This window comes from Pagrus pagrus (assembly GCF_965226575.1).
Source record: "Pagrus pagrus genome assembly, chromosome: 9".
Lineage (NCBI taxonomy): Eukaryota > Metazoa > Chordata > Actinopteri > Spariformes > Sparidae > Pagrus > Pagrus pagrus.
This window is the reverse complement of record NC_140193.1, coordinates 17,778,556-17,806,223: the sequence shown is the minus strand read 5'-3', so window position 1 is coordinate 17,806,223 and position 27,668 is coordinate 17,778,556. Positions and strand designations below refer to the sequence as shown.

General features: G+C 40.3%; 1 protein-coding gene across 4 annotated transcripts in view; it reads right to left on the bottom strand.

Annotated features, from left to right (window-relative positions):
• Positions 1 to 1,740: 1,740 nt before the first annotated feature.
• osbpl6 (oxysterol binding protein-like 6) overlaps positions 1,741 to 27,668 on the bottom strand; it is a 45,793-nt gene continuing 19,865 nt past the window's right edge. The window contains exons 3-23 of one of the 4 annotated variants that reach the window (XM_084361647.1): positions 23,397 to 23,519; positions 22,916 to 22,969; positions 21,018 to 21,131; positions 20,758 to 20,928; positions 18,576 to 18,720; positions 18,299 to 18,402; positions 17,859 to 17,951; positions 16,183 to 16,351; positions 15,020 to 15,150; positions 12,977 to 13,084; positions 12,447 to 12,578; positions 11,538 to 11,625; positions 9,069 to 9,322; positions 8,521 to 8,658; positions 8,076 to 8,139; positions 7,803 to 7,881; positions 5,946 to 6,090; positions 5,698 to 5,842; positions 5,403 to 5,529; positions 5,170 to 5,292; positions 1,741 to 3,581 (exon numbers count right to left, since the gene is read on the bottom strand). In XM_084361647.1, the coding sequence (XP_084217773.1) occupies positions 3,470 to 3,581; positions 5,170 to 5,292; positions 5,403 to 5,529; positions 5,698 to 5,842; positions 5,946 to 6,090; positions 7,803 to 7,881; positions 8,076 to 8,139; positions 8,521 to 8,658; positions 9,069 to 9,322; positions 11,538 to 11,625; positions 12,447 to 12,578; positions 12,977 to 13,084; positions 15,020 to 15,150; positions 16,183 to 16,351; positions 17,859 to 17,951; positions 18,299 to 18,402; positions 18,576 to 18,720; positions 20,758 to 20,928; positions 21,018 to 21,131; positions 22,916 to 22,969; positions 23,397 to 23,519 (2,619 nt within the window). In that variant the 3' untranslated portion in view covers positions 1,741 to 3,469. Of the gene's footprint in view, positions 3,582 to 5,169; positions 5,293 to 5,402; positions 5,530 to 5,697; positions 5,843 to 5,945; positions 6,091 to 7,802; positions 7,882 to 8,075; positions 8,140 to 8,520; positions 8,659 to 9,068; positions 9,323 to 11,537; positions 11,626 to 12,446; positions 12,579 to 12,976; positions 13,085 to 15,019; positions 15,151 to 16,182; positions 16,352 to 17,858; positions 17,952 to 18,298; positions 18,403 to 18,575; positions 18,721 to 19,283; positions 19,328 to 20,757; positions 20,929 to 21,017; positions 21,132 to 22,915; positions 22,970 to 23,396; positions 23,520 to 27,668 lie in introns of those variants that run through there. The other 3 variants (XM_084361649.1, XM_084361648.1, XM_084361650.1) reach the window with 3 other exon arrangements.

The following is a 27,668-nucleotide window of genomic DNA, read 5'->3' as shown; positions in this document are numbered from 1 at the left end:
TCTTCTCAGTAGTGTGTTGGTGAGGCATTAATAAATGCATTAAGGCACAGCAAGTGAAACTGACGAGTCGTAGCATCGAGTTTGTAATCGGGGGGGGGGGGGGGGGGGGTATTTAAAATTAAAAGCACATTAAAAAATAAGGATATGGATGCAAAGCAGTACTACCTTTTTGGTTTTTCATCTACAGTACCATATGAACAGTGCACACAATGGATTTGCTTCACATAGTTTTCATTCTACATATTTATATTCCCTCTTTTGCTCCTTCAGCGTCCTCGCCCTGCAGTCCTGAACAGAGCTGCAACTAAAGTCAGCTAATCAAACTGTTTTATTAATCGGTTCAGTCATTCTTCAAGCATTACATTTGATATTTTCACCTTGGGCTCTGGGAAGCTGTGATGAGTATTTTTATTATTATTATTTATTTTATTTTTTTAACATTTTTGGACACTTTCAAGACTAAATGATTGCTCAGTTAATCGTTTCAGTCATTTTTCAAGCAGAAAATGTCTTCTTGAATGTAAAGATTTGCTGCTGATAGTCAGAGTGGGTTTCAGACTGTGGGTTGGATAAATAAAGCAATTCTGAAGATGATTCTTTGGGCTGTGGAAAACTGTATTGAGCATTTTTTTTTTTTACATTTTATAAACTAATTGAATTATCAATTAATGGTGAAAATAATCCTTAGTTGCAGCCCTAGCCCCGAATGAGAGGGGACTCAAGGTGTGACAGTCTGTGACTACTTTGTGTGTGTTGGGGTTGATCTCAATCAGAAGCCCCGTGTTATATTTTCTCACTCTGTAACACAAGAGGGGGACACTAGTTAAAACATTAAAGCTCATCTGCTTTGCAATAAACACACAAACTGCAAATAAGTGACTGGTGCTTTGAAAGAAGCCCAGATCATAGCAGTAAAGTCTCCGGGGAATCAGACACATTAATTAAAATACCATCTTTGATCCTTGTACAGTGTCATTGTTACTGTACAGACTTGTTTGGCTTTACATCTAAAACATTTAAAGAAAAAAGAGCAGATTCTGACCTTCAGTGTCCTGAAACTGCATTTTCACAAGTCGACCTGTAGGTGGCTCCAGTGTTTTATAAGGGGCTGATTCAATGCTATTGACTGATGAAGAAAATGGGAAAGACTTTATATTGTTACACATATTAACCATTAACTAGTTGCTTATTATCATGTATGTTAGTTGAGTTTTAGGTCTGTAATAATCATTATAAAGCATTTATTATTTGCCTTATTCTGCATGACATTATTCTACAACTAACAGCTCATTAACTAAGAGTTTTCCCTCGATAACCGCATAATTTCTACTGATAGTAAGTCAAGAAGTTGTTGTACATGAATTACAATCTTAATATGCTTTGCTGAATTCATGTACAACAAATAACTACTATCAATGAGTAGTAATTAGGATAAGGGTAAGTGCTTTATAATGATTAATAAACATCCAACATGCAACTAAGATGCATGCTAATGAGCATCTAGTTAATGGTTGATGTATGTACCTTAAAGGTGCACTGGTGTTTGTAAACATTAGAACAAAATGTACTTTGAGTTATTCTGAGGTGAGGAGGATACAGAACTACACATGACCAACATTTTTGCAAAAGAAACGTTACATAGTGCACCTTTAATATAAAATGTTACCAGGAAAAGATTTTTTTTAAAATCATTATTATTATTGATTAATCATTTATAAAGAAAAAATACCAAACAGTTACTTGTAGTGAAAAAAAAAAGTTATTACTTTATTTTGTTTTCTGTCATTTTATATTTTTGGGGTTATTAGAACGAGGATGTAAATTTAAGATATCTCTCTGGACTTCAGTGAACTTTGATGGAAATATGTCATAACAGCAATCATTTGTTTATTATTATTTTTGATAGTTTAAAGATGCAATATGTAAGAATTGGCCACCTCTTCAATTCCAAGAGGAAGATAGGAGGCAGCATATCACGGGAGTAACCGCTAACTGCTGCTAACTGTAGCTGCCGTTAGCTAGTTACCTCAGTTAGCCGTGCAGTAAGTGGTCCGGACTGGCAGACCGGAGTGGTTTTTATGAGACAGAACGGGCCGGGGCTAGCTGGTTAGCATGCTAACTTTAGTAGATATCTCAGCAACTCAACACACAGACGTCTGTCATAACGTTAAAACTATTATCTCCTTCACATTCTGTTGTTAGTTTTAGTCAATTTCTTTAAATAACAATTCTTACATATGTCACCTTTAGTGTACACACTGGCTGGGTGTAGATGGAAATATGTGACTGTGTTTCTCATGTTTCACTGTCACATGTTATTTATAAAGCTCAGAGGACTTTACAGTCTCTACAACCTCTCCACCATCTTTTCTTAGACCTTTGATCCACATGAGTGTGAGTGTTAGATGTTTGAGTCCATAACTTCAGTGAGACCCAGAGGTCCATCTGCACAACATTCAGAAAGGGAGTTTGAATGTGTGCCCACTATATATGGAGGGAGTTATGTGTGTATTTATGTAACCATGTGATTCAGAGGAGTTGGTCTCATGTAACTATGTTTAAAATTAGACGGTGGGAGGAGGGGGAGGGCCGGTGAGGTCGTCCCTCTATTTACACAAAATCCCGGCTGCGAGGAGAAACCGGACTCCATGACAGATCTGTGTTGATGGTTCAAAAAAAGGAAAACCTCTGTAAAGGTTGTGGGTGTGTCCCGCATCACGTGTCCACAACACCGGAGTAGGATTTACAGTTGAATCTCCTTCCACCACGTGATGAGCTGCGGGAAGATCCTCATTAAATATTCCATCTACGGCGGCCGCACTTCCTCTGCTGCGATTCATTTTTAAATGAGTTGTTTCCCGAGAGAGAGAACTGCTATCACACAGATTCAACAGTAATAAAAGGCAAAAAATAAATAAAATCTGCCAATTCACATAATGCTATTTCACTAAATTCTGAGTCCAAGATATTTTATAAAAATACCTCTTTTTTTCTACAATAATTGATGATATAGTAAATACGGCTTGATGCCAGTGAAAGCTGCTCTCTACACATGCATTGTATTGTAGGTAATCAAAAGGACTACTTCATAGACTAGTCTAACCCAAACTGCTTCAAAGAAAGAGCGCTAAATCGTGTGTATGGGTGTCTTTTTAAGGCAAGGACATACTCAGAAGTCAAAGGAGCTGAGGAAAGATCTACATAGGAGTGGTACGATTGTTGCCCTGACAACCCAGCTTCGACAAGCACAATGAAGGTGATCCTACGGGATGTTTCCATGGATGGGTGACCGTGCGGCGGTGCCACAAAAACCTCGACAGGGTTGCCGGGGCGTCGGGCCATCCCTCAGCTCTGCAGTCCATGCACACGGATGTTTATCATTAACATGTTTCTCTTGAACACCTCATGGTGCATAGGTAACGGCCTTCTTGTCTGTGATGACGATGTGACGGACGTGTCGGTCTGTGTGCTACCACAGGCTCACTGTGTACTCCATGTTGATGAAGCCGGGGTTTTTGCGGAGCTCCCAGTACATGTTGTTGGAGACCCACCTCTCCCTGTGATTGGCATCGACCACTTTCCTGGAAGACAAGAGAGAGAAGTGACCAGTTGGAGTGATAAAACCTGAAAGCAATGACGGGGAAATGTCATTCACAAAGAAATGAAGGAGACGTGATCAGACGGATTAGATCTAGGCTCAGATGTCAGATGTATAAACGAGGTATTTACAAAAACTGAATGAGCATTTAAAAGCGGACAGTGGAGATCATAGCTCAGGTTGTCAGCCAATTTCACCGATTGTTTGATTTCCTTGCTGTTCACACAGCGATATGTAAACTGCAAATCAAAGGCACATTTATGAATTTAATTAATTATCTGAGTGTGATCACTTTCATCTCTCTCTTTGGATGGATAACAAATTGCCCTAGTTATGATTTTCATGTGTCATTTCATGTGATTGTTGCTGCAACTGTTTCACTGTGTCCTTACACTAAATATGAGGTCACCACTGGCTAACATGTGGGCCACTTTGCATTCACAGTAAGTTGTAATGAAATTTGTTATAATGATTTTATGCCTGAGGAACAGGCAACAAAGGTAAGGGTTTTGGTATTTCCCCCTCGACATCACAAACAGGCCAGAAGACAGGGAACAGTACAAAGCAGCAATGAGGCCAGTGACAATGTTACAGTAGTTACTTTTTAATATCTTCTATTTCAGTCTCTCTTTTAAGTGTGAGCGCTGCTTGAACAGAAATGGGTGGAAAAGTAATGCTCAGACTTCCGCACACATTATAACATCACATTGGAAAAGAGTCCACCCAGGTGTCGTGTTACCGACTGAGGACAAAAGTCAGATGGTAGTGGGTGTGAGTGGGTTTTTTTTGTTCAGCAAGAACAAATATATTAGTGGAACAGGCGAGAGTGCTAGTATGGAAATGAATACATGAGGGCACATCTACATCCATCTATGATTGAAAGTGTAGAAATCTGTCATGGTTTGGGTTTTGGGTTTGTCATTTCCTGTTTTGTTATTTTGTTATGTGCCATGTTTTACTGTCTTTGTCTTTTTCCCACACTCTTTCTGTGTACGCCTGTGTTCTCTGAAGTTCCTTTAGTTTTGTATTTCTCTTTAGTTTTTTGGATTTGCGTCAGCCTGTTTTTCTCAGCTTGTGTCTTGCTTTTGATAATCCAAAAAAAAAAAAAACAGGCTCATGCATGTGTGCCCAGTTTCACAACGGTTGACATTGATTAACCAGAACCATGTGTGTCCGCATGGCTTCATAAATGGGATACAAAGAGTGTGTATACATAGAATTAGAAATATATTCCCTATTAAGTATACTGGAGCCTTTAGGCAACAAACCTTAATAGACATTTAATGTCTTCAATGTCTTCATCAGAGTCAAACCATAAAAAGACTCTGATCCTCTTAAATAGCCTCCCATAATTAGGACATAATCTGGAAAAAAAGTATTTTAATAAAGTTTGTTGCCTAAATCTGTGTGCTTAAAGTGTACTTCAAAATATATTTCTGAAGTTATTCCTGATACTAGACTGCCCCAGGACAGGCTGTCAGCTCCATGTGAAGTGTTGGATACAGGTTAAACGTCGTCCTACATCTATGTGTTCACATATTTCTGTCTGGGTTTATGGTCTCCGTGCTTACTTGAAGAAGCACGGCTCCTGTTTGGCGTCGTTCTCCTCTCTCCACTTCCTCCTGGTTCTCTGCAGGTCCTCGATACGCTGCTTCTCTGAGGAGGCCATCTCCAAGTTCCCCTCCTCCAGATACCTGTGTGACAGGTAAACATTACTTTTCAGTAAATCAGATGATCATACAAAGCACAGCAAAAGCACCAGCACCTTATTTGTGGGAACTCAGCTGTGGATTTGATACCATACCTTTGATCGGGCCTGAATCGGGCATCTGTACGCGGCAGAACATCTTTCAACTCGGGGCAGAGTTCATTCAGTTCTATGGCAAACCTGGTGAAGCCGTAGTACAGCTCGTAGTCCGTGGGCATGGAGCCTGACGAGGAGAAGAAATTAAATTCATGAATATTGTTAAGCTTCCAAATATATTGTGTATTTACAATGACAATCGTCCCGAAAGTCCCTTGAAAACGTCAACTGGACCTTAAGTGACTAGTAACAGCTTTAAGTCTCGTGTGAAGTCCAGCTGTGAACCAGTGCTCACCTGGCCTCCAGACACATTTGGCAGACGGTGGGACACCACAGTAAAGACCCTCGTGCCATTTTCCAAACAGCCTGTGGATCACTTTCCCTTCTTGATCCATCACAAATCCTTGAACCTCATTCACATTAGAGCTCCAGTAGTTTCCCTGGAAGACAAATAACACAACCTTAGCCTCCCTTTGAAACAAATAATAAGCATTTTAAGTGAATAGGTGAATCTTCTTCTCACGGATTTCTGAAGGTGTTTACCTTGACGAAGGTAAGTTTGCAGAGGCAGGCGCTGCTCTTTGTGTTTCTGATGGTGATCTCCCCGTAGTGTTCGATCCACCGTCGTCCACTGAGGATGTTGTGTACACAGGTGGTGACTTTGTTCCATTCATAGTGATCTCCAAACCTACAAATACACAACAAAGCAGCCGATCAGCTCGCTGTGCAGCAAGAACGACATTAGTCCAGACGATAAAGGCATGTGATGCATGTGCAGCGATATTCCTTTTCTGTCGTCTGTGACGTCTTAATCTGTTTATTTGTTACATAATGCGTTCAGTGTTATTTCAACAGGAAAAAATCTTGATCTAGTTTGATCCTGCAGCTTATTCAACAGCCCCAGATTTTCAGCATTCCAGTCTAAATGATTTTGTGTGATAAAAATAGCGCTGCACTCCTCCCCAAATCTCCCTATCGAGGGTATTAAGGGAGGGCTGGAACTCCTTATAGATTCATCCGGCCCACATGAGCGCACGGACGGGTTACACATTTGTAACCCGTAAAAATCTCTTTCCTTCGTTGTTTAATTATCTCTTATCGTTTACTCTTTGAATATTCTCTCTTTTATAATAAAGCCTTTAGTTATTGTCACATTGTTGGATTCTGTTGTTATTGCTACTGTGAAGCACTTTGTAACTATGTTTTGAAAAGTACTATACAGATAAACTGACTATAATAAGTCAAAGTTAGTTAATTATTTCTGTTGTGAAATTCTATATAAACTGTAAGTAAAAGTCGTGCATGACCATTTTTTTATATAGTATTTGTTTATTAAAGCATTAAATCAAAAACTGACAAAGATTAAAAGTTCACTGACATTTTAAGTAAATATTCGATTTATGTACAGTGTACTTAACTTTACTTTAAACTTTACTTTAAAAAAGGCAGGAAACTGAATACCTCAGAATTACCAAGTAAAGTAGACTATTAAAGTTCCATGAACAAGTAAAAAATGAAATATTTCCCATTGAAATGTAGTGGAATAGTAATAGCTTAAGCAGCATAAAAAAGATAATCTCAAGTAAAGCACAAATACTTCAAAATTATACTTAAGTACTGTACGGTACTTGAGTAAATGCTTTTATGCTACAATCCATTGCAAGTCGGTAGTTGATGTTGCTCCGCTGGTATTCCTGACCTCCAATCTAAATGTGCTCCAGTGCATTTGCTTAGGAAAACATGTTTGTATGGAAAGTCTGAACTTCCAAAGCAGCTACAGCAGCTGATTTGAAAGAGCAGGGCGCTGAAAAAGAGACGGGGAGAGGCGGCTCCTCCTGCGTGCACGCAAAGAGCTCTATCAAGCACAACTCAACTGAATCGAAATTAAAACGTCAACTACAAAGTTACTGCATGTTTCACAACACATTTTATACATAAAATAAAAAGTGATAAAAAGGTTAAAGGTGCAGCACCATGATGCTGTGATGTCATGTGTGTTTCTGTCAGAATTTTGGCCTGGACGACCGTTCATTTGCAGTTTTCTGTGTCGGAGGTTGTTTTTTTTTTACAATGGATTGCAGCATTAGTTACATTTCATCACTGTGGGCTCCTGAAAATCACCACATCCATGTCATATTAATTATATGGTAGAGATGAGAGAGATTCCTATGTTTGTGCATTTAACAGGATAACACCACATCCATTCAATTTTGGTTTAATTATCTTGAATGACCAAATTTGGTTAAGGAGAAACATGCTATTTACAAGTCAGAACTGATAATTAAGATTACTCTGATATGACTTGAACGCAGCGTCCATACCACCTGCCAGCTGAGATGATTTAATGCTCTGAATGTGAGTGATGAAATCTGTGGCTTTAGGTTTTGTCATCAAAGTTACCTGGGAATCGTGAGATTCACAGTCCCGATTGGTAAAATCTCCATCGACTTTCCCCAGAACTTGTTTTTCCATCTCACATCTGAAAAGCAAGTCAGTGAAAAACATCAGAAATGAGACACAACTTGCAGACCAATCAAATCTTTTCATTCCCTCTCAAAATGTAAGAAATAGATCACAGTGAAAATTTCTGCTGGATATTAAAGATGCTGAACGAGACTGGCAGCCTCCTCTGCTCGTGAGGTGAAGCCCTCACTAATTAGGGACGTTACCCACCTTGCCAGAAGGTGAAGTTCTTAGACTCACAGTGGCAGGCGGAGACGGGAGGGTGGTGGCTCACCTGTGAGACGAGATCAAACAGAAACAGTGTGACAGCTGCTGTTGATGAGAGTATATATCATCATCGTGTTTCTGACGGTCTTTAGACAGAGGACACATGATGGACTTAAAGACGTGCACGCAGTGACTTTATTGTAGAGTTCAAACAATGAGTTGATTAACTGATTAGTTGATTGAGAATTAATATATTTTAATCATAATCATTTAAACAATTTTTCAAGCTTAAATTAAGATGATGAAACATTATTTTTTTAAATGTCTTATACGACAGTAACCATTACATAAACAACCACATTATCAAGTTTTATGTTGCTACAGCTAAACCCAGTTTATAGATAGATTCAGACGTTGCTTTGCTGTGTGTAAGTCACATAGAGTTTACCTGCTCCGAGAAAAAACAGAAGCCCTTGTCTTCCCGAATACATTCATAAGTCTCTCCGAGTAGCGGGTTGAATGGCTTACTTCCTGCTCTGTAGTAGGTGGATGAGTAGCCTGAGACGGCAAAAGCAGCGACGAGAACCTGTCAGGGAGTCAAACAAACACGGCCGACACAAACACAGAGGAGCGGATTAGCTGGTTCATATTAGCGGGCTTTGTCACGAATAACCAGAGCATTAGCATGCAGTGGGCACTATCAAAAGGACAGAAGACAGATAAAAATAGGAGGATCCAAGGTCGGCGGCGGCATCGGAGCATACCACTGCCTCGCAGACACGACTGAGTGAGGCTATTTACGTTGGCAATGTCACCTCATACATAAACAAACACAGGTGTGACAGACACAGAAATACAGCAGGGATTTAAAATCGGCAGGATTCAACATCCACCATACGAAAAAAAAATTGCTTTATGAACAGCAACAAAGGGTCGGCATGTTCTTTTGATGTAACCTGATGAGCATGTGATGTGACAGACTGACGGCTTCTTTACCATGCGTTCAAAGGGGTCCTCGGTCTCAGCGGCCTTGTCTAGCAGCTCGCTGTACTCCAGCTCTTCACACATGCGTTGCAGGGTGTTGAGGGGCTCGTTGAGCTCCACGGGCATGGACACTTTGGACAAGTCCTTGCCGATGTTGTTTCTCAGGATGTTCCAGAGGTTGATGTTGCTGGTGTCAGGACACGGCGCCGGCAGGCAGGTGCGCCGCCCGTTACGGAAGGCACAGCCAGCAAAGTCTCCGTTGGCCACTGGGAAGAGAACAACACCTCATTAACCGTCCATACGACGTTATCTGTGACAGTCACTGATCAGAAACATGTTCTTAACAGTATCATTTGGCTGCTCACAACTCTGTTTAGTCTTTTAAATAACTTTTCAGTGATTTCATTTATGACACTTCATGTTTTAATGTGTTAAGTTTTTTATTGCTTTTAGTCCATTTTTATCCTCTTTGTGTTTTTAATATGTTCTGTTTTTATTGTAAAGCATTTTGTATCTGTGTTTTGAAAGGCTCTTTGTAAATTGTTTTATATTATCACAATAATAACACTCTTAATTTATAAAGCACTGTCAAAGTCCAGACTAAAAAATACGTAAAACAAATACAAATAATATCAGATAAAATAAATAGAGGGGCAACTCAAGTAAATTAAAGTCAAATCAGGATAAGAGCTCTGTTCTTTGGTTCAGCCTTGTCCTTCAATCCCTCCTGACACTCTGTCCCCTCTGGTTATCAGCCTGGTGTCTCTGGACCAGATAAAAAAACCTCATGCAGGCTCTGATAGGATGAAAATGTCAGAAATGAGCCACAAAGCTATCAATGAGATTTTAAAAATGATCCCAAAATATCAGTCTCAGGAGACAAAGGCTAAAACAGCTGAGATGCTGTCATGTTCATAGTTTTCATTAAAAACCTGGCCTGGATCGTTTTTGTGCAGATTGGCGTTTCTTCTTTGGATAATTTTTTGTCAGTTTGCATAATGTACGCTGATGTCGGCTTGGCAATATCACTGTCAACTAACTGGGACACTGTATCGCTGTAGGGTTAGGGTTCCCAACGTCAAATACACTGAAATGACAGCGGGTATGTGGAGCACACATTTTCACATCTTTATTTCATTTACTTTGCATGCCATCTGTAGAGTTGCTGCAAAAGACTTGATGTTTAAACTGAAATTTAAACTTAGACTAGTCTTGCATTGCCAGATCTCCACATCACTATGTCAGCGCTGGAGAAAAGTCTGTTTCTCATTCTGTGACAGTTGAAAAAAATGCTCAAGCTCGTTTGCAATGGCAGGCTTTACACCAACAGTCTACATCCAGTAAGTCAGACTAAACCTAAGACTAGTGTACTGGTCTCAAAGTAAGAACTTTGCGCTGTCCATTATGAAAACTATCCATGATCTCATTTAGAGTGAACCAATAGCAGTTACACAATTATCTTTAGGAAATGAATCTGATTATTACAACAGATTTTAATTGGCTGAACTGAATAGCATAGCAAATATTTAATATAATTTAATATAAAGTATGTTGTTAATATTGGAAATTGGAAAATTTAAGTGCATATTATGTCAATATGTAATTAAAATGTGTTAGTTTGTAATAATAAGTTTAAAGGTGCAATCTATAACAATTGGACACCTGTTGAATTCATACAAATAAATAGGGGACAGCATATCACCAGAGTAACTGCTAACTGCTGCTAACTGTAGTTGCTGTTAGCTAGTTAGCTCAGTTAACTGTGCATCTAGCGCATCGGCTGACTCTGCCTGGACACGGAGCTTGAAGCACCGGGGGCGTGTCTGTGTCGTTTACTGTAAGACTATCACCTCTTGAAGTATGAAATGGCTAGGGGCTAGCTGGTTAGCATGCTAACTTCAATAGATATCGCTGTGACACATTACATATCTTCTCTTTTCTTCCACACAACATCCAAACTGTTAATTCTTCACATTCTTTGAATTTTAGTTTTAAACTAAAATTCCTACATATTGCAACTTTAACCATCTAGTATTTCTGGTGCTGACTAGCCAGGGTAGCAACATTTCATCGTCTCACTCATTGTGCACATCCCTAGTATATATTTCAGTTACCTTAAAATAATATTAATTCCAAACTCTGAGACTATAGGAGTGTTTTCATCTCCGTATATACTTCTGTATGTCGCTGTGTGGTATGTGACAAAGATGGAGGAGGGAGGTCCCGTCTGTCCCTTCACAGACAGCTTTCATAAAGTCTTGGAGAAGCCCTTGGCACGAAGCAACCCTGCAAAGTCAACTGCCTCTGCCTAACTGATAAATGAGCTTCCCAGAACCAATGTGCGCCAGTGTGTCTGTGTGCGTGTGTCTTATGGGAAGCACAGTTGATCCACTGAGTGGGATCCCCTCTTTTATTAAATTTTCCGAATAGGGAACTACAGATGCCTGGCTCAGGCTCGTGATGGTGCGGGATTGGACCTACTTTGTCTGGAGACGTTATCAGTCACGCTGGCGTTGTCCTCTGAAATGTTATCGCTCACATCGCTGACATATGACTCATCGTCTGAGCCCTGCGAGAGGAACAGGTACAGAGCGGAGTGAGTCAGTGCAGCGGAGTACAACACAAACTCTGACCAGAGCAGCCTCACATGCACACACACACACACAGTTACTGCAGTTCGCCAGTGGCTAACAAACTGCAGCAGTCTTCGGCTAACTGTCCCACTGCAGTAATCAGACGAGACAAGACACTGCAGCATTTTCATACTTTCATATATATAGCAAACACAATGGGGCCATTGATGGTGCCAAAGAGGAGCATATTGTAGCAACCTGCTGTAATGGACTCTATAATATCATCCTGCTGCCGGTGGAGATTTGTCCAACATAGGTCTGAATGGGCCTGCAGAAGGAGCTGGAGGATGGGGGGTTGATGAATTTCCTCGGTGAGAAATCCTTCAACACGGCTCAATGCGTGCCTGGGGTGCTTCAATGCTTAATGGCTCTTCAGAGACCACATATATTTGGAGCAGGGTGTTCACGGGAGTTAAAATGGGTACAGACTGCTTTTATAACAAAGCTGGAAGCTACAAATCAAGAGGAGCAGACAGAAGAGGAGTGTTATGATTCTGAGACACAACTGAGAGATTAAGCCTCGGGGACGACTGGGAAAAAAAAAGTCCTCCCATGTGCCTGACTTAGTTTAGGTTAAACACGCTATCGCTGCTTTTCATGCTGCCCTCAATAATTGCTGACTAACTCCAGCTCCACACAGCCATTACAGTGACATTTTATCTGGCTTCCCAGCAGCAGGGCCAGTTTAACCCCATCCTCGATTCACTCCCTCTGCCGTCCTTTCTCAAAGCTGCTGCTCTTCTGTCCTCTGTTATACCTCATTCTCAGACGAGCTGGCTGACAGAAGCACTTCTTGGGCGTCAAAGAACTCTGAGACGGACTCCGACATGGAGAGTCGGCTCTCATTAGATGCCTGCTGAGTCAGAGGGATCCCCATCTGTTCCCCGGCCTGCAGGCAAACACACAAGATGATGCAATGATGACAGGCCGAAGAAAAAAAACACAGCCCTGAAAAAACACAAACACTATCAGAAGACAACACGGAGTCCATTTTTGCAGCATGTGTATCCTTGCCAGAGGGCAAGCTCCCATCCGCTTCTAATTAGTCATTTTTTCCATTAACCTTGATGTCAGGTTCTGCATAGAATAATGATCCTTTAAGCTTACCTGCCAGCGCGTACTGCAAACACCATCAATACGTAAGGACAGGAATCAATAATGCAATTGACAAACGCAAGGAGGCAACCACTACAAGTGCCAGGCCAGCCTTGGAAAACCTTTCCTGTTTTATCAATGTAAGAGTCAGAAATTAGCTCTGTCAGTGACGGGCTGACCTCATTGACCTACCTCGTCAGGCGTGGAGATGATGTTCACACTGACAACTTGTTCAGTCAGGACTGATTCAGAGTGGATGCGGTTGAGTCGGGTGCGAAGTTCTGCATTTTGGGACAGCGCCTAAATGATAAAAATGTGGTTTTTTTTTTTTAACTTTACATGAAATTGTATGTTCATATCCAAACAGGATCAACTGTTGACTGCTTCATGTACTGGTTAGATTTATGCTACGTCTGTTTGTCTGCTTGGAGAAAATCCGCTATGACAGAACTGACTTGGCCCTTTTTACTGTAAGTAGCCTGGACATCGACTCTAAACTCCCCATGCACAGTGTGTTCGCTTCATCTGCTTTATTTTGAATATTGTAGAAAAATATGTTAATTTTTTGTCTGCAGTTTTTTTGTTGTTGTTGTCATTTTTCTGTTTATTTTTAGTTGGGCAGGAGTGGATGGGAAGATCTTGTGTTTGATTCATTGGATAAAGATAGATTCAAAGAATGACAAACAACTGCACATAAACGGAGGATTGGTTTGAATCTTTTTCAAGGCCATCTTAATACTCTCACAGTATTAGCTGCTGTCATTCATCCTCTCCATGCTCGCAGTAAAGAGATCCCTCACACAATCCCCCCTTCGTGCAAGAATGCAGACGCTATTTACATCTTTGACGTGTGGTCGAGCTTGTGCACCCTTAGCAGCTACAGTGGAGATTTCTGCTTTAAATAAAGGTGTAAAAAAACATATTTTTAAATCAATTTAGGCTCTTGGGGCTTCTGGAGTCTTGGATTATGGCAGACGAGCTGTATGGAGTCACTTAATGCCTTTTCTGGTTGTTTTTTTAATGTTCAAAACAAGTCCCCATCTACTTCAGTTGTTTAGGAGAATGCTGCAACGCTGTTTTGCTGTGAAGCTCCAGAAATGTTTTGTGGACTACAAAACTTCACCCGACCATCCGCATGAGGGTGAGCAGATAATGACTGAATTTTCATTTTTCAGTGAACTTCTCTTTTAAATCCAATATTCAGTCTCCTGTAAGTGCTGTTTTTGTCAATTCTTCAAGGAAATATCTGGCTCTTAAATTGCTAAAAGCTTCACTATGTAGCTACTAACCTTGTCTGATGTTTGGTGCTAGCAGTGAGTTCATCTGAGCTTTTTTTACCTGGAAACAGCTGCCTGCTGCTCACCAAACCAAACAAAACCAAAACAACAAGCTGGAAGATGCTAAAACGCTCAGTAGAGCAGGCAGTCATTTTCTGCATGTTCATCACTATGAACGACCCCTAACACATTCAAGCAGTCCACTTTTAACATAGAAATATTCCAGCTACCTAAGTAAATATGTGCATGGGGAATAAAATATAAAAGGAAAGTAATTCCCCACAGAGATTCAAAGAGTTGAAATCAGCATCTGTTGCTTTAACAACCATGACTCCTGACTATCAACTTCCCACAGAGCTTTGCTATAAAAGCCTGACCTCAGGCCTACGACAACATTGTCACACAGACATCCAATTAGGAACAAAGTGGAGATAAAGCAGCAGAAACATTTCACCGAAATGATGTCAACTGTTAGCAGAGGAACCGTCCTATTAAATGACTGGAGTAGAGAGACAGCCCCAAGGAGCCGAGTTAATGAACTGCACAATGCATTTCCCTCTCTCGCCAATTAATATGGGAGAAGATGATTGAACTTTCACTACTCACTCGCCTGTGCTCTCATCTCCACACACCATCTTTTTCAATAGCAATTACCGTGACCGCCTCAGAATGAGCTGTAGCTTGTGTGTTTCATGTGACAGCCCGTCAACGTGAGCACGTCTTCTAACATGACAACTACAAAATGGATCTGAGTCTGAAGACACATGGCTCGAATTACTACAGTAATCTCCCCAGTAATGTCCCCGATCACTCCTGGTAATTATACGTTAAAACAGCCACACACTGAGCATTACGAATGTGAAGCAGCAGAATATGACAAACGGCTCAGATTAACTAACCCTAACAAACGGTCGAAAGAAAAAGGCATCATGGGTAATGGTTGAAGACGGCTCATTACCTGTGACAGAGACTTCCTGAGAGAGTTGATCTGGGCTGATTGGTCCGACTGCTCCTGGTCAGACAGAATCTGTTTGATCTTTTCTTTCTCTATGGCCACGGTGTTGAAGGCAGACTTCAGCAGCGAGTGGACTGCACAGAGAGAGACGGGATGCAAGGACGTTAGTAGCATTCACACTGACCGTACAGTCAAATTTATTCTCTGTTTACAGTACAATACAGTTATATTCAATTAACCCAGTGACACATTCAGGAAGCCTTTCGTGACCCACAGTCTCTCACTTTGAAAACCCCTGATGTAGAAGGTACAAAAGCCCAGAGACGATTCAAGACTAAATTTACTATGATATAAAACAGTGAAAGGCAGTAAAACCTCACATACAACAAGGTGGAATGGGCAAACCTTTGGGATTTTTTGCTTGATGACTTCCTTGACTGATTATCTAAATTATTGGCCATTTATTTTCCACCCTTAAATCACCAATAATTGTACCAGCGTTTCAGAAAATGTGCTTGAGCAATTGACAGAACTGTAGTTTAAGAAGAAAAACCCAGTCTAAGTGTATACCAACTTCAGCTTACTAAGTTCACATTGATATCTGGGAAGATGACGACATCGCTTTGAGAAGTCCCACGAGGCAGCACAACAGGTCAGACAGGTGGTTCTGCCAGACTGTCTACACCACTATATTTGGAAGTTAAAACTGATAATGAGCTCATCCACTATGTGTCTAATGAGCCCTCACTGGACAGAAAAACTTTTTACACACAATTATTGTAAGTATGGCGGATCAAAGTTCAACCAGAGTAAGTCTGTTTTAAACTTTGACGGAAGTTAACAGCAGCTCGTTTAATTCAATTTTACTCACTTTTCTTTAATCTTCTCAATAAGTTTGGCTAACCTGGGACATTATTCAAAACCTGCGTGAATGTGTTTCTCGACCTGTCTGACTTCTTTTTAACGATGTCACCTTATCTCAGCAATCTCGCAGTTACTTTTAGAAGTTAATGATATCATAACCAATAGCAACAAAAGGTAAAACTACTGTGAAGAAAAGATCCAGGATTGAAAAAAACAGAATACTCCTTTAAGATTTACTAAACACTGGGACATATCTCGCCTAATAACTCCTGACCATGCAGTCGTGCGTGCTGCCTGCCCACCTTTCTGGGCGATGGTGCAGAATTCCTCCTGAAGTTTAATGTAGTCACTCGCACACTCTCCGCTGTCTGTCAGCCGCGAGACGGGGGGCTGAAAGTCCACCAGCTCGGCACACAGGTTGGGGTTGGATGAGTGGAGGCGGACGGGGGACATGCTGGTAGACAGGGGGACCTGGAGAGAGACGACGACCACAGAGGACCACTGTCAATCAGCTGAGAGGAAAAAAGATGCGTTGTGTGACAGCCAAACCAGCCACGAGGGGAAAGAACCTCGATACGATAAGGCATATTGTTATCTCTGGATGTACAGTTTAATATCTGACATGTAACACTGAGGAGCGGTCTTTTCTCATTACTTCCTTAAAAATAATAACGAAATAACTGCATCTTCATGGGATAAAACCTATGAAGATTGGCAGTCAACTGGTAAATAAATAGCACCTGAACTGACTGTATTGCTTTGCCTTTTGGGATGAACAGCTGTCCAGCAACTACAGAGGAGCCTTTAGATTCTGTGATAGATAAATCTATTCATGAGAACAACATCTTGCCTAAAATGTCCCTTTCAGCACAGTGGTTGGTTTAAAAGACAAAGCAGCAGAGAATGAAATCACATTAAGTCGTTTTAGGTTGGACAGCTGAGATAAATTAGGCAAAATCAGTGAAAATTAGCAAAGATGGAAAAATCATTACTCAGGCTGTGACACACCACACTAATAAGTGCCAGTTGCCGTGCAGACTGGCTAAAGAACAAAAAAAAAGACAGAGAAAGCAAATACAATTTTGTCTCTACTGTGGATGAGCTGTGACATCTCCCCTCTTAAAAACAGCAAAGAGAGCAGTGAGTACACTTTACATTTCAGTCTCACTCAATAACACTTTGCCTAGACTAACATACTTAGAGAGGAAACAAACAAGACTTCTCAGTTATATCTAAGTCTCTCTGAACACTAACCAACACTGTGAACTACTCTTACACTGAATAGTTACTGTACTTTATATGGAGAATATACTGTTTCTATTTAAATTAAAATCCAACAAATCTTAATAGACCATATTCACACAGTGGCCATTTTCCTCTGATGTCATGCTCAGTGGAGAAGCTCAAATGCTAGGCTAATGTTATGCTGCTGTTCAACAGGTTGCACTTTGGACTGATGTAGGGAATCTGATGTATTGTTGTCATTTCACAACATCCTGATTGATTAGCAACTAAAAAGATAGTGGATAGTTCCTTTCTGTTGCTGATAATTCAGGGAGGTGTGAAATGATAAAAATGAGTCATTAGCCACAAGCTTCTGTTAGGCGACAACTAACATCGGCATTCAAACACTTCCAAGCTAACATCACTGTTCGATAGTGTTAAACAATACGACAGGAAAGGTGTCCATACTGATCAATCAGTGAGAGGTGAAATGATAACAATTGTTGGATTCTCTATGTTTATAGGACTTCAAGTTGGAAAGCAGAAGTGCAACATTTGAGCTTGATGTAGGAGGAAAATGGCCGCCATGTAAATATATGATATATTAACTGCATTAACTGTTTTTTGTTTTTCAATGTGACCTGAATGAATCATATCTGAGTGTGTTTAACAGTGACCGCAAGTCTGTAAATATTAAAACTCCTGTCTCTGTGAGTGTGTCTCAATGTGGCAGAGCAAATCAAAAAACAGATACCTGAAGCTGGAATTTTGCATCTTTGCCGACACTTTTAGTTCTCCATCTTCTGTTCAAGCGCTTTTCTTTCTTTGACAACTCAACACAATTGGTCTTTGTGTCATGCGTGGATCAAAATATGCAAAATGTGGTTAATAGGACAAACACATCACAAAAAAAGCAAACGTTAAAACAAGAACATTGATTGCAGTGAAATGGCAACAGAAGACAACATTACCACAAATGAGTTGCAAATAAAATATTGAGACAAATGAGATTTGTTGTGTTAAAAAATGCATTGCAGCCACAAATTATCATAAAAGAATAATACTAATTGAATTTAATAGACAGTTAGAGAAGCTGGCAGGTGTTCTGTGAGCTCGGCTGAATAAGGTGACTGCTATGGTTTTAAAGACTCTTCCTTTCTTACACTGACACACGTCCATCACTAACTTCTTTACCTGCATTTCTGTGAAGTTGGGCGCTGACTGTGTCCTTTGCAGAATTTCCAGACTCTGCAATAACCGGCTCAGCTCGGTCAGGTTGGACTGGCATCGTGCGAGCTCTGAAAATAAAATTCACAACCGCGTGCAAACAAACACATTCACTGTTAGGTGTCATGAAATGGGTCATCAATCCTCCACTGAGGGTTCAGTGAACTTATCGTAAGGCATGATTTAATCTACTTCTTCGTGAAATCAGATTTGGTTCCTGCATGAGAAAGGAAATGGCACTCACCCTCTGCGCACTTGTCCATCTCCTCTGATTCTTGCAGCCAGGCAGCCACCTTGCTCTGGCCGTTACTGTAGGAGGCCGGCAGGCTGCTGTTGCTGATGTTGCTGGGGGCCACAGGCTGCCACGGCAAGCTGCTTGGCTTCGCCTGCTGTAGGGTCAGATTTGTCTGTTTAGTTAAGTTTACCGTGTGCAACGTGTTTTGATCATAGTATAGTTATTAAAGGGGCACTGACAGTGTGAAAGAGGGGATATTCCAAATGTATAGAGGACTGAAACTGCCAAAAGTGGAAATAAATAAAAAAGTTACTTTGCCATTAAATACACCAAAAATAATTGGAGATAAATGTAGGCTTCAAATCACCTATAAAATGTGACATAAATTGATATTTCTGCTTTAATTCGCCTCTGTATTTACTTACGTTTGTATTAATTCAACTCTTCATTTACTTTATGATTTACTTTTCCATTTTATTAATTATTTATTCTGACGGATCCTTTCAGGGATATTCTGGATACAAAAACATCACTGGTATTTAAATGCATCCCTCTTTCTCTACTGGAAGGATGTTCTGTGCCCTCGACCCACCTGCAACAGCTGCAGTACATCTAAAGTTTAAATGTCAAGAAATGTACTTATTAAATAAAGCAGGTTGAATCAGAGGAATACATTGTTGTATTATCTGCTTCGAGGGGCACATAGAGAACAAATACCGCCATGCAGAAGCTTCCAAAGAGACCTTGACAGTCCTCGTTACAAAATTAAGTCTTTCACCTCGCAGTTAATTCTGACTCGACGACTGGAGTCTCTCGTTTGAGCTGTTCTACTGGGAGAGCTCGTCAGGCTGCAGCCAGCTGCTCTGAATCACATCCTACTGATCACCTGTAATGGCCTGCAAGAGGCACAGAGCCACACTCCCTGGAGAACCTGTCATGGCTGCATCCTCACATTTACTCACAGTTCAGACACATCAGCAAGGTGCAGAGGCTCACACACTGCACTGAAGACAAACCCTGTCTGCTCTCCTAATGATCGGAATATAATTACTGGTGCAATCAGCGTTACTGGGCAGTTATCCGTCTGCACATTCACAGCCATTAGTTTAGCAATTAGCCAGATATTACAGGGATCAGATTACGACCATTTGGTAAAACAGCACTTGTATGGAAATGTTACTTTTAAATAGGAGAATTGAAAGTACAAAATGAAAGGTGTAAAATCAGGTAACACTATAAAGCCTTCCTGTCGTTACTGTAAATGTTACTTCCTCTTGTCTGGATGACATTTTGGTACACTCTCCCAGTTTCCAGTAAAAACAGAACGAGGCAATCTCTCAGTCCCCGTGACATACCCTTCTTGAATAAGTAATCGCACTATGCTCAGCGCACAGAGAGAGAGAGTCTGCTTTTAAGCTTGATACAAAGTAGAAGCATTAAAAATGTTAAGGCTACTGTGGTTAGAAAGGCCCATTGTAACATCAAAATCTGGATTGTTAGGCTTTAGTTTTTCTGCTCATATTTTTACAGAAATAATCAGCAATAATTCTGATCATTTATAATCACCTCCGCCAAGGAGGTTATGTTTCAGCTGGGGCCATTTGTTTGTTGGTTGGTCAGCAGGATTACACAAAAACTACTGAATCCACTTCCATGAAACTTAGACGGAGGATCGGTCTCAATCAAAAATGTCAAATAGTGTCAGGTTCCAGCTTCTTCAATGTGAGAATCTCTGTTTTATATGATTTGAAATAAAATATCTGTGGTCTTGTGTTGTCCAGACAAAATGAGAAAATTGAAGATGAAACATGTCCCTTTTTTCATTAGGGCTACACGACATGGTAAAAAAATCATATTGTGATTATTTTGACAGATATTACACTCACACGACATGCTTCACAATTGGTGGGAATGATGATTTTTGCACTGAAAAAATGATTAAAATCATGATATGATTTGTTGGGGTCTGTACCAAACAAACATGTTTTCTTACATCTGGACAAGTTTTGTGGGCCAGGGCATCTCTGCAGCACCACAGTACTTCATCAAATTGCTGTTATAATTGTGAAGCCCCAGTTTTCAAACATTTTTTAAATCAAATGATTGACCGATAATGAAAATAATCATGAGCTGCGACCCTATTTACAAGCACAGTCTGTGGTATTATGAGGAGGGGGGTGAGAGGGCTCACCTTGGCTTCCCGTACCACACTCGAAGCAGGTTGGGGGGACTCAATGGCAGCTGGGGGAGGAAACGTTCGCATGGTGGCCTCCCGCGGAGATCGCACAATCTCGTTCTGGCGGTAAAGCCGGTGATGACGCAACTTTGACACCCAGGCATCAAAGATGTCTTGAGATTTGACCTAATAAGAAGAGGACGGACAGCTTTAAACTTAATTGACCTGTTCATCAGCATTGAAATCACAGTATTGACTCTTCCCATCAGTATTACCTTGAGGTGATAGATATGCTCCTCGGTGTCCAGGTCGATACGACGGGCCCTCTTCTTGATGGACATGACTGAGAGGCCAACGTCGATGCTGCCATGAAGTTTGCCTTTTTGAATCTAGGGACACAATTTTTTTCAGTTAACTCAGTTCACTCAAGGTTACAGTTAGTCAGTGTTGCACACACTTTATTTTTATCTGTAATTACAACAAACTTCTTTCACAAAAACAACAGAAACCTCCCGGCTGTTGATAATTTTTTTCTTCCATTGATGTTTCACTTTTCAGACCTTCATCTGGTAAAATTATCAACAGAACAGCAACTATTGTGATAATCAATAAATTGTTTAAGTCAGGGATTCTCAACCAGGGCGAACTGTACGCAAGGGGCTTCTTCTGCACTTACAGTGGGTCGCTGTAGGGAACTGGAAATATCGTGTTTGGTATTGTAATTATTTTCGATAATTTGAGAAAAACAATTATCCTTTGGTAAAAGAGATATATATATTCACATGTAGAATGAAAGACAAAAATAAGAATGCTAACTGATTTATCAACATTTTAACATTTGAAGGATAATTGAAGAAAAATGTGTGTTTATTGGCCGAGAATGTCTTATATCTTAACACTTCTTAATAGTGATATCGGCATTGACCACAAACGTCTAGTACAGTTTACTTCATGAAAAAAATCCAGAACCACTAGATCTTGTATTGCAAAAATAGTATTTTATGTAGTTAATAGTAATAAATGATATCTAGCTTAAACAAACACATTTGCAAGGTGACAGATGATGTTAATAAAGAGGTGCTTGAGCTCACCTGATAGAAATGTGCTGTTGTAGTACGCCATGCAGGAAAGATTTATGTAGTTATTATTATTATTATTATTATTATTATTATTATCATTATTAGAGAAGCAGACAGGAAACAAGGGGAGAGGTGGAACTGAACTGGGGGTATTTTCTACAATTGTAAAACTGATATAATACTGAGGATGAAACTGGTATTCGTCAGTATTGTGCAGATCGATTACTGTGTGAAAATAATTCACTTATTATTAATACAAAGAAGACATTTTGGCCTTCAGGTGAACTCTCACACAGATTGAACAAGTTTCCTCCTATAAATATTTAAGCATGCTTTATCTTGGAGTGAAAATATAGGTTATATCTGTAGCAAGCTGCAACAACGCATTTAGTTAAAGAGACGGAGGTCATTTAACCCTAACCCTGTTATTGATTTCTCAATCTATGATACAGAGTGTTATGTGGTATGAAATCAGTGCCTGGTACAGTTTCTCTCAGTTCAGCTTAAAGCTCAACTTCTATGTATCTGCAAAACAATTGAGACAAATTTTCAGATTGCTTATACTAACAAGCTGTTGTCTCTGACTAGTACAGTTACATCAGACCCCTCTCATATCTGATTTGAAGAATATCAGCTTTATCAATCAGACAACAGTCCCACAGGCTCGACTAACAAGTTAAATAACTCTTTCTTTCCTCAGTCTTAAATCAGAGTTTGGGTTCTAAGTAGGCCTTAAACTTCCTGTGTAGACCTAGCACTGAGCAATTAAACCAACTGCACTGCAGCCACGAAAAACATTCAGATAAAAGTGCCTTAACCATTCGGCTAACTGACACTTGATGGAGGTTAGATGACTTAAACAAGTCAGTACAAGCGCTCCACAGTGTGCCTGTTTCTTTTGTAGCAGTCATGTGTTACATTTCCATTTAGTCCGGAAAGTTCGAGCTTTCGTGCAAAGTGGGATGGCGTGCAGAAAACACATTCAACATCATGACCCGTGCTGCAGATGTTTCTGCTGACTCATTGCCAGGCCGAGCTGATGTCAGGCCAGGCTGCCCTGTATCTGCCTGTGGGTTATAGTCAGGGTTACTTACATCAATGGGGGACTTGGAGTACTTCAGGATACCATTGTCCAGAACAAAAAAACGCTGCAGAGAAAATAAGCACATAAATAATGTGTTGGTTAAAAAACAGGAAGTGCAGACATTGAATATAGATCACATTGTACCAGTTTATATCACTATTATTATTATTTATCATGTCATAATTAGCTGCAGGACATTGGATCTGTGTGTTCTGCAGTGTTGTGAGTTCAAATATGCGAACATCAGGGACTTGCTTCCACTGGTATTCATGTGTTATGAGAAAACAACAGTTCTGCTGATGCTGACGGCGGTGACTTTAAAGGAAACAGAAGAGGCCCAGACAGGGTGAGGCATGAAAAAGGAGAACTTCTTTCACGCAGACGCACTTTACTAGACAGCAAACTGTTTAACATTCAAACAGCGGCTGTGTTTGAAAGTGATTTTCCAGCAACAAAAGCTTTCCGTGTCTCGCTCTGCCTGTGGATCTTACCTTGTGCCAGCCTTTCAGGGGCCATTTCCGCTTCTTCAACATGAAACCCTCGTGCTTATCAGGCCTCTGGACGTTGCTCTGACCGATTTTCAGCCCCTCAATGATTTCCCAGCTGTCTGCCTCCTGGAGAGGAATAAAAATACAGCTCTGTGTCAGAACTAATACATTCATTCCACCAGAATAGGAAGGAAACACTTGCTGTAATAAAAAGAAAAGATGCTGCTGTCGTGAAGGACCGAAGAAAACAACAGAATATATATTTTTTTCTATTTTTTTTTTTAGCTTGTACTACATATTAAAAGAAAAACTACCCCATTCAAATTCTCCCTGCTCTCTCAGCATTTCCACTCCATTAGCTTTCTCCTGACTGTGCTCTTCCTGCTACTAGAGGGTCTGTAAATCAAAGTGACGCCTCTGGAGTAAAGGGACGCCAGGGTCAGACAGGGACAGGTAAGATATCACAGCTTCGCTCCCACTGGGGGGGGACAGATGGAGTCATGGGATCACAGCAAAATGTCTGGGAACAGACAAGGATCATCTGCATCCTGCTGTACTGGCCTGACATGAACTATTCAGTGTCTCTTAGAAGTTATTTTGTGTACAAGTTTGAAATGCTGTAACTGACATGTTTCCCTGCAGCTGTCTCTAGTAACGCTAAGCCAGCTGGGTAGCCCCGCCATCATCAATCAGCTGACTACAAAAATTGTTTTGTATATTATTAATAAAACCAAGGTACTCATTCCCAACATTTTAAATGTTTTTTGTTATCAAAAATATGTTTTCTATGTTTTTTATTGGTCCCCCAGCCCCCCTTTTAGCATTTAGCAGTGAATTGACAATTAAAACAGGTTTTTTTAAACACATTATAATGTGGTTGTAAGCAGATGAATATTTTAGAGGAAGTTAGTATTGTTTACAAACGCTGTACGTTTATAAACATTTAAACATGTCTTTAAAGGTGCAATATGTAAAAAAAATGTTGCTGAAACCATTCACAAATTAACAGTTGGCAGCAGTTAGCGGTTGTCCTGGTGATACGCTGCTTCCTGTTTGTTGTAAGTATGAATTCAACACATGGTCAGTTCTTACATATTGCACCTTTAAAGCTGCACACAACTACAGGACACTGTGTTATAAACTTTTATTAAATGTTTGTTTGCGTACTGCTCATATGATTTAAAATTTTTTTCCTCAATCAGCTTTTAATTAAATGAGGTGGACCTACGTTAACACAAACGGCAAATGTAGGAATGGTTTTGTCTTTTTTTGTTTCTTTTGTGTTTCTTAGTGGTTTGAAGTTTGTAGGGCTTAATTAGAAAAAGTTGATGTCACATCTGTTCACCAATCAGGATTTAGAAGTTTAATCAAAATCTGACCGTTGTTGTTGGGTTGTTTGCTAATGTTTTCCAAGTCACACCCACACAGTCCTGGTGAAGCAAATGTGCTGGTTTCTGAGAGTTGAAATCCTTTTTTAAAAAGTAAGAATTTTTAATTTTAGTCCATCAAAGTTTTAACTTTAACCTTAATATTTCATGTGATAGAGACACTTTTTCATTGTTTTCAAAAACGAGCCCTAAGGAATAATGTATGAAACTGTATTTAACTGAAACCATTTAAAAAGAAAATGGAGCTTCAAGAGTCAAGAAAAAGTAAGATTAGCATTTTTTTACTGACACGCAACTTATCTTATGAATGCATTGCATTATGGTCTACCTCTGTGGCAAAATCTCAACATGACATGCAGTCATCTATTTTTGGGCAGTTATCCATCAGATTAAGTCAAATATTAATAAAATGGAATACATCTAAATGTAATGATGGTGAAGTAGGTCAGATTTTTTAATTTCATACTTGAATCAGTAGTGGTAGAGCCTCCAGGGCAAAACCCATAACTTAACAAGCACAGGCTTCTCTGGGAAGCCAAAAAACAGCCTGTGACTCTGCACGGTGTGATGCAACGACCTTCAAGACAGCTCGTCCGGTGAGCGTTACGACACCTGACCTTGGTCTGTGGGACACTTAACAGAAGGAGACAAGCGCTTGTTTAATCTAATGACCAGGCAAACAGATCTGTGTGGTAATGAGGTCGTGTTTCTCCCCTCCTCTCAGTGGCCTGTGCGACTGAGGAAGTCAAGGAGCTCACTTCATTAGCAGAATGTACCCTAGCATTCAGAGCAATCATATCGTAGACGGTAGCAGTCACTTATTGTGCTCGAAACACTTATGTCATTATCAGTTAACAACTCAGCAGTATAATGTTGCCTGTGAAATTATCAAAATATCTTCAACAGCTTCTGTATTTAGACCATAACAGCCTTCCCGACAGGCACTAACAGGCAGCGGCCTGCAAGAAACCCTTCAAACAAACTTCCTGTGTGTTATCTGCAGTGTTACAAACAGACTTTCAGCTGGCTCTAAAATGAGAAATCAATACCACACTAAATAAAGTATGGCTCCAGCTGCAGATATTGCAATTCATTGCACTTTCCTGGGCATTGTATTAAGATCCAAACCATCAATGAAATAAATGAGAGGGGCAGTTCGTAGACGGCCTCTGGCTGCACCTAAATACCAAAGTATGTGCCAACAGTTTATATGGAAATTACTGCTACAGTCAGAGAATTTGCTTTAGTTATTGAAGCCTGAAAATGGAAGTGATTTCCTGCACTCTGCTCACATTCATTGATCTCACTGCAGAATAGCTTAAAGCTGAGTGAGCCGTCCCTCTTGGTGAATTCACCCTCTCTAATGAAGGATCTTGTGGCAGACTCAGTATGAAGCTGTCTGCTTTACTGTGTCAAGACTTTAAAAGGTTTGTTCCATGAGCTTGTTCAATTGATACTGAATAACTGTGACTTGATTTGTACTGTTCCATGTCTCCCTCGAAAAGATGGACCATAATCAATGTTGTTCCAGGACCATCATTGCAACTGACCAATCGCGCTGTTGTGATGTCATAGCTTTGCTACTCAGTGTTGTTCCTGGAGCATCATAATTCATGTTCCTCTGGGACCATTGTTTTAACTTAAGAAAAAGCCACACCTGGAGCCAGCTGTCTTGACTGAAGACTCACATTCATCAGACTGTGGTTTGTAAGTTCATTTATATTCTATTTCTTTATAGTTTTCATACTTGGTTAAGTTTAAGGAAAGCATAGTTAAGGTTAAAAATAGACCCTTTTACAACATAAAACACGTCTGAATTAATAAAACTAAGCATATTTTTCTGCTCTTTCATTCGTATACTATGACATGATTGGTCCAATGCAATAATGGCCCTGGAGCAGCATTAATTATTAGGTAGGGTTGGGCTGATAGACGATGCCATTGTCCATTGCCGATGGCTGACAGTCATTGTCTTCTGAGCCCTGTACCATCGCTACATCTTCATTTAAAATTCCCCCCCCACCAGAGAGCAGAAAAAAGTTGTGCGTCCTCTCAGAGTTGCCATACGGCAGGAGCTGTTGGAGTTTGTGACATGTGGGAGTGAGATTTAAAAGCTGCTGCTGCTCAATACACTAATGTTACATCTCTATTTCCTGTTTATGATCTTCTTCTTATTGTTGTGTCAGGCGAACCGACGACGCTCTGTTGCATTGGTTGATTGTTATCTTTTCTGTGGGCTGCTGTAAGTGTGTTTCTTAGTGTTTGCGGTTTCTTAGTTTAGCTTCCTCAGTGTAGCTGGCTGGCTATCTTTGTTTCAAGCTTCTGAGGCCGAACAAATATAAGTTACAGACATGTGGTGCCGAGACGATGGCCCTGCATGAGGATGTATGTCTGTGGTGACAGGAGACAGTTTTCTCTGCTGGGTAGATATCAGTGGGTTAGAGCGACAGTGGGAAACAGCAGTGACTATAGTGTTGAGCTAATTACAGCAACACTGAACAGACACACTGTCTCAAATTCAAAAACACTTAGTAAACCCCCTAAAAAAACAATGTTACCATCCATCACAATGTTTAGTGGGGACATTGTCGTATGCCAATTCAATAGACATCGCCCGACTGTTGTTGTAGGGACAACACCAACACAGCACTAACAGATTGGGAGCTAGACGCCAGTATATTTTAAAGAAAAATGGCAGTGAACAGTTAAGTGACTTTGATTATCCCAAGTCAAGTAAATCAATCAAAGTCTCCTTGTATCAGCTCTATAGGCCAAGTCTGATTGGGTCCGCCACCTGCAGAGACACTCTGTCGCACAGAAGATCTTTTAACGCTGCCATGAATCAAACTATTACAGTTAAGGTCTCCCTCAGCAGCAGGAAGGACAA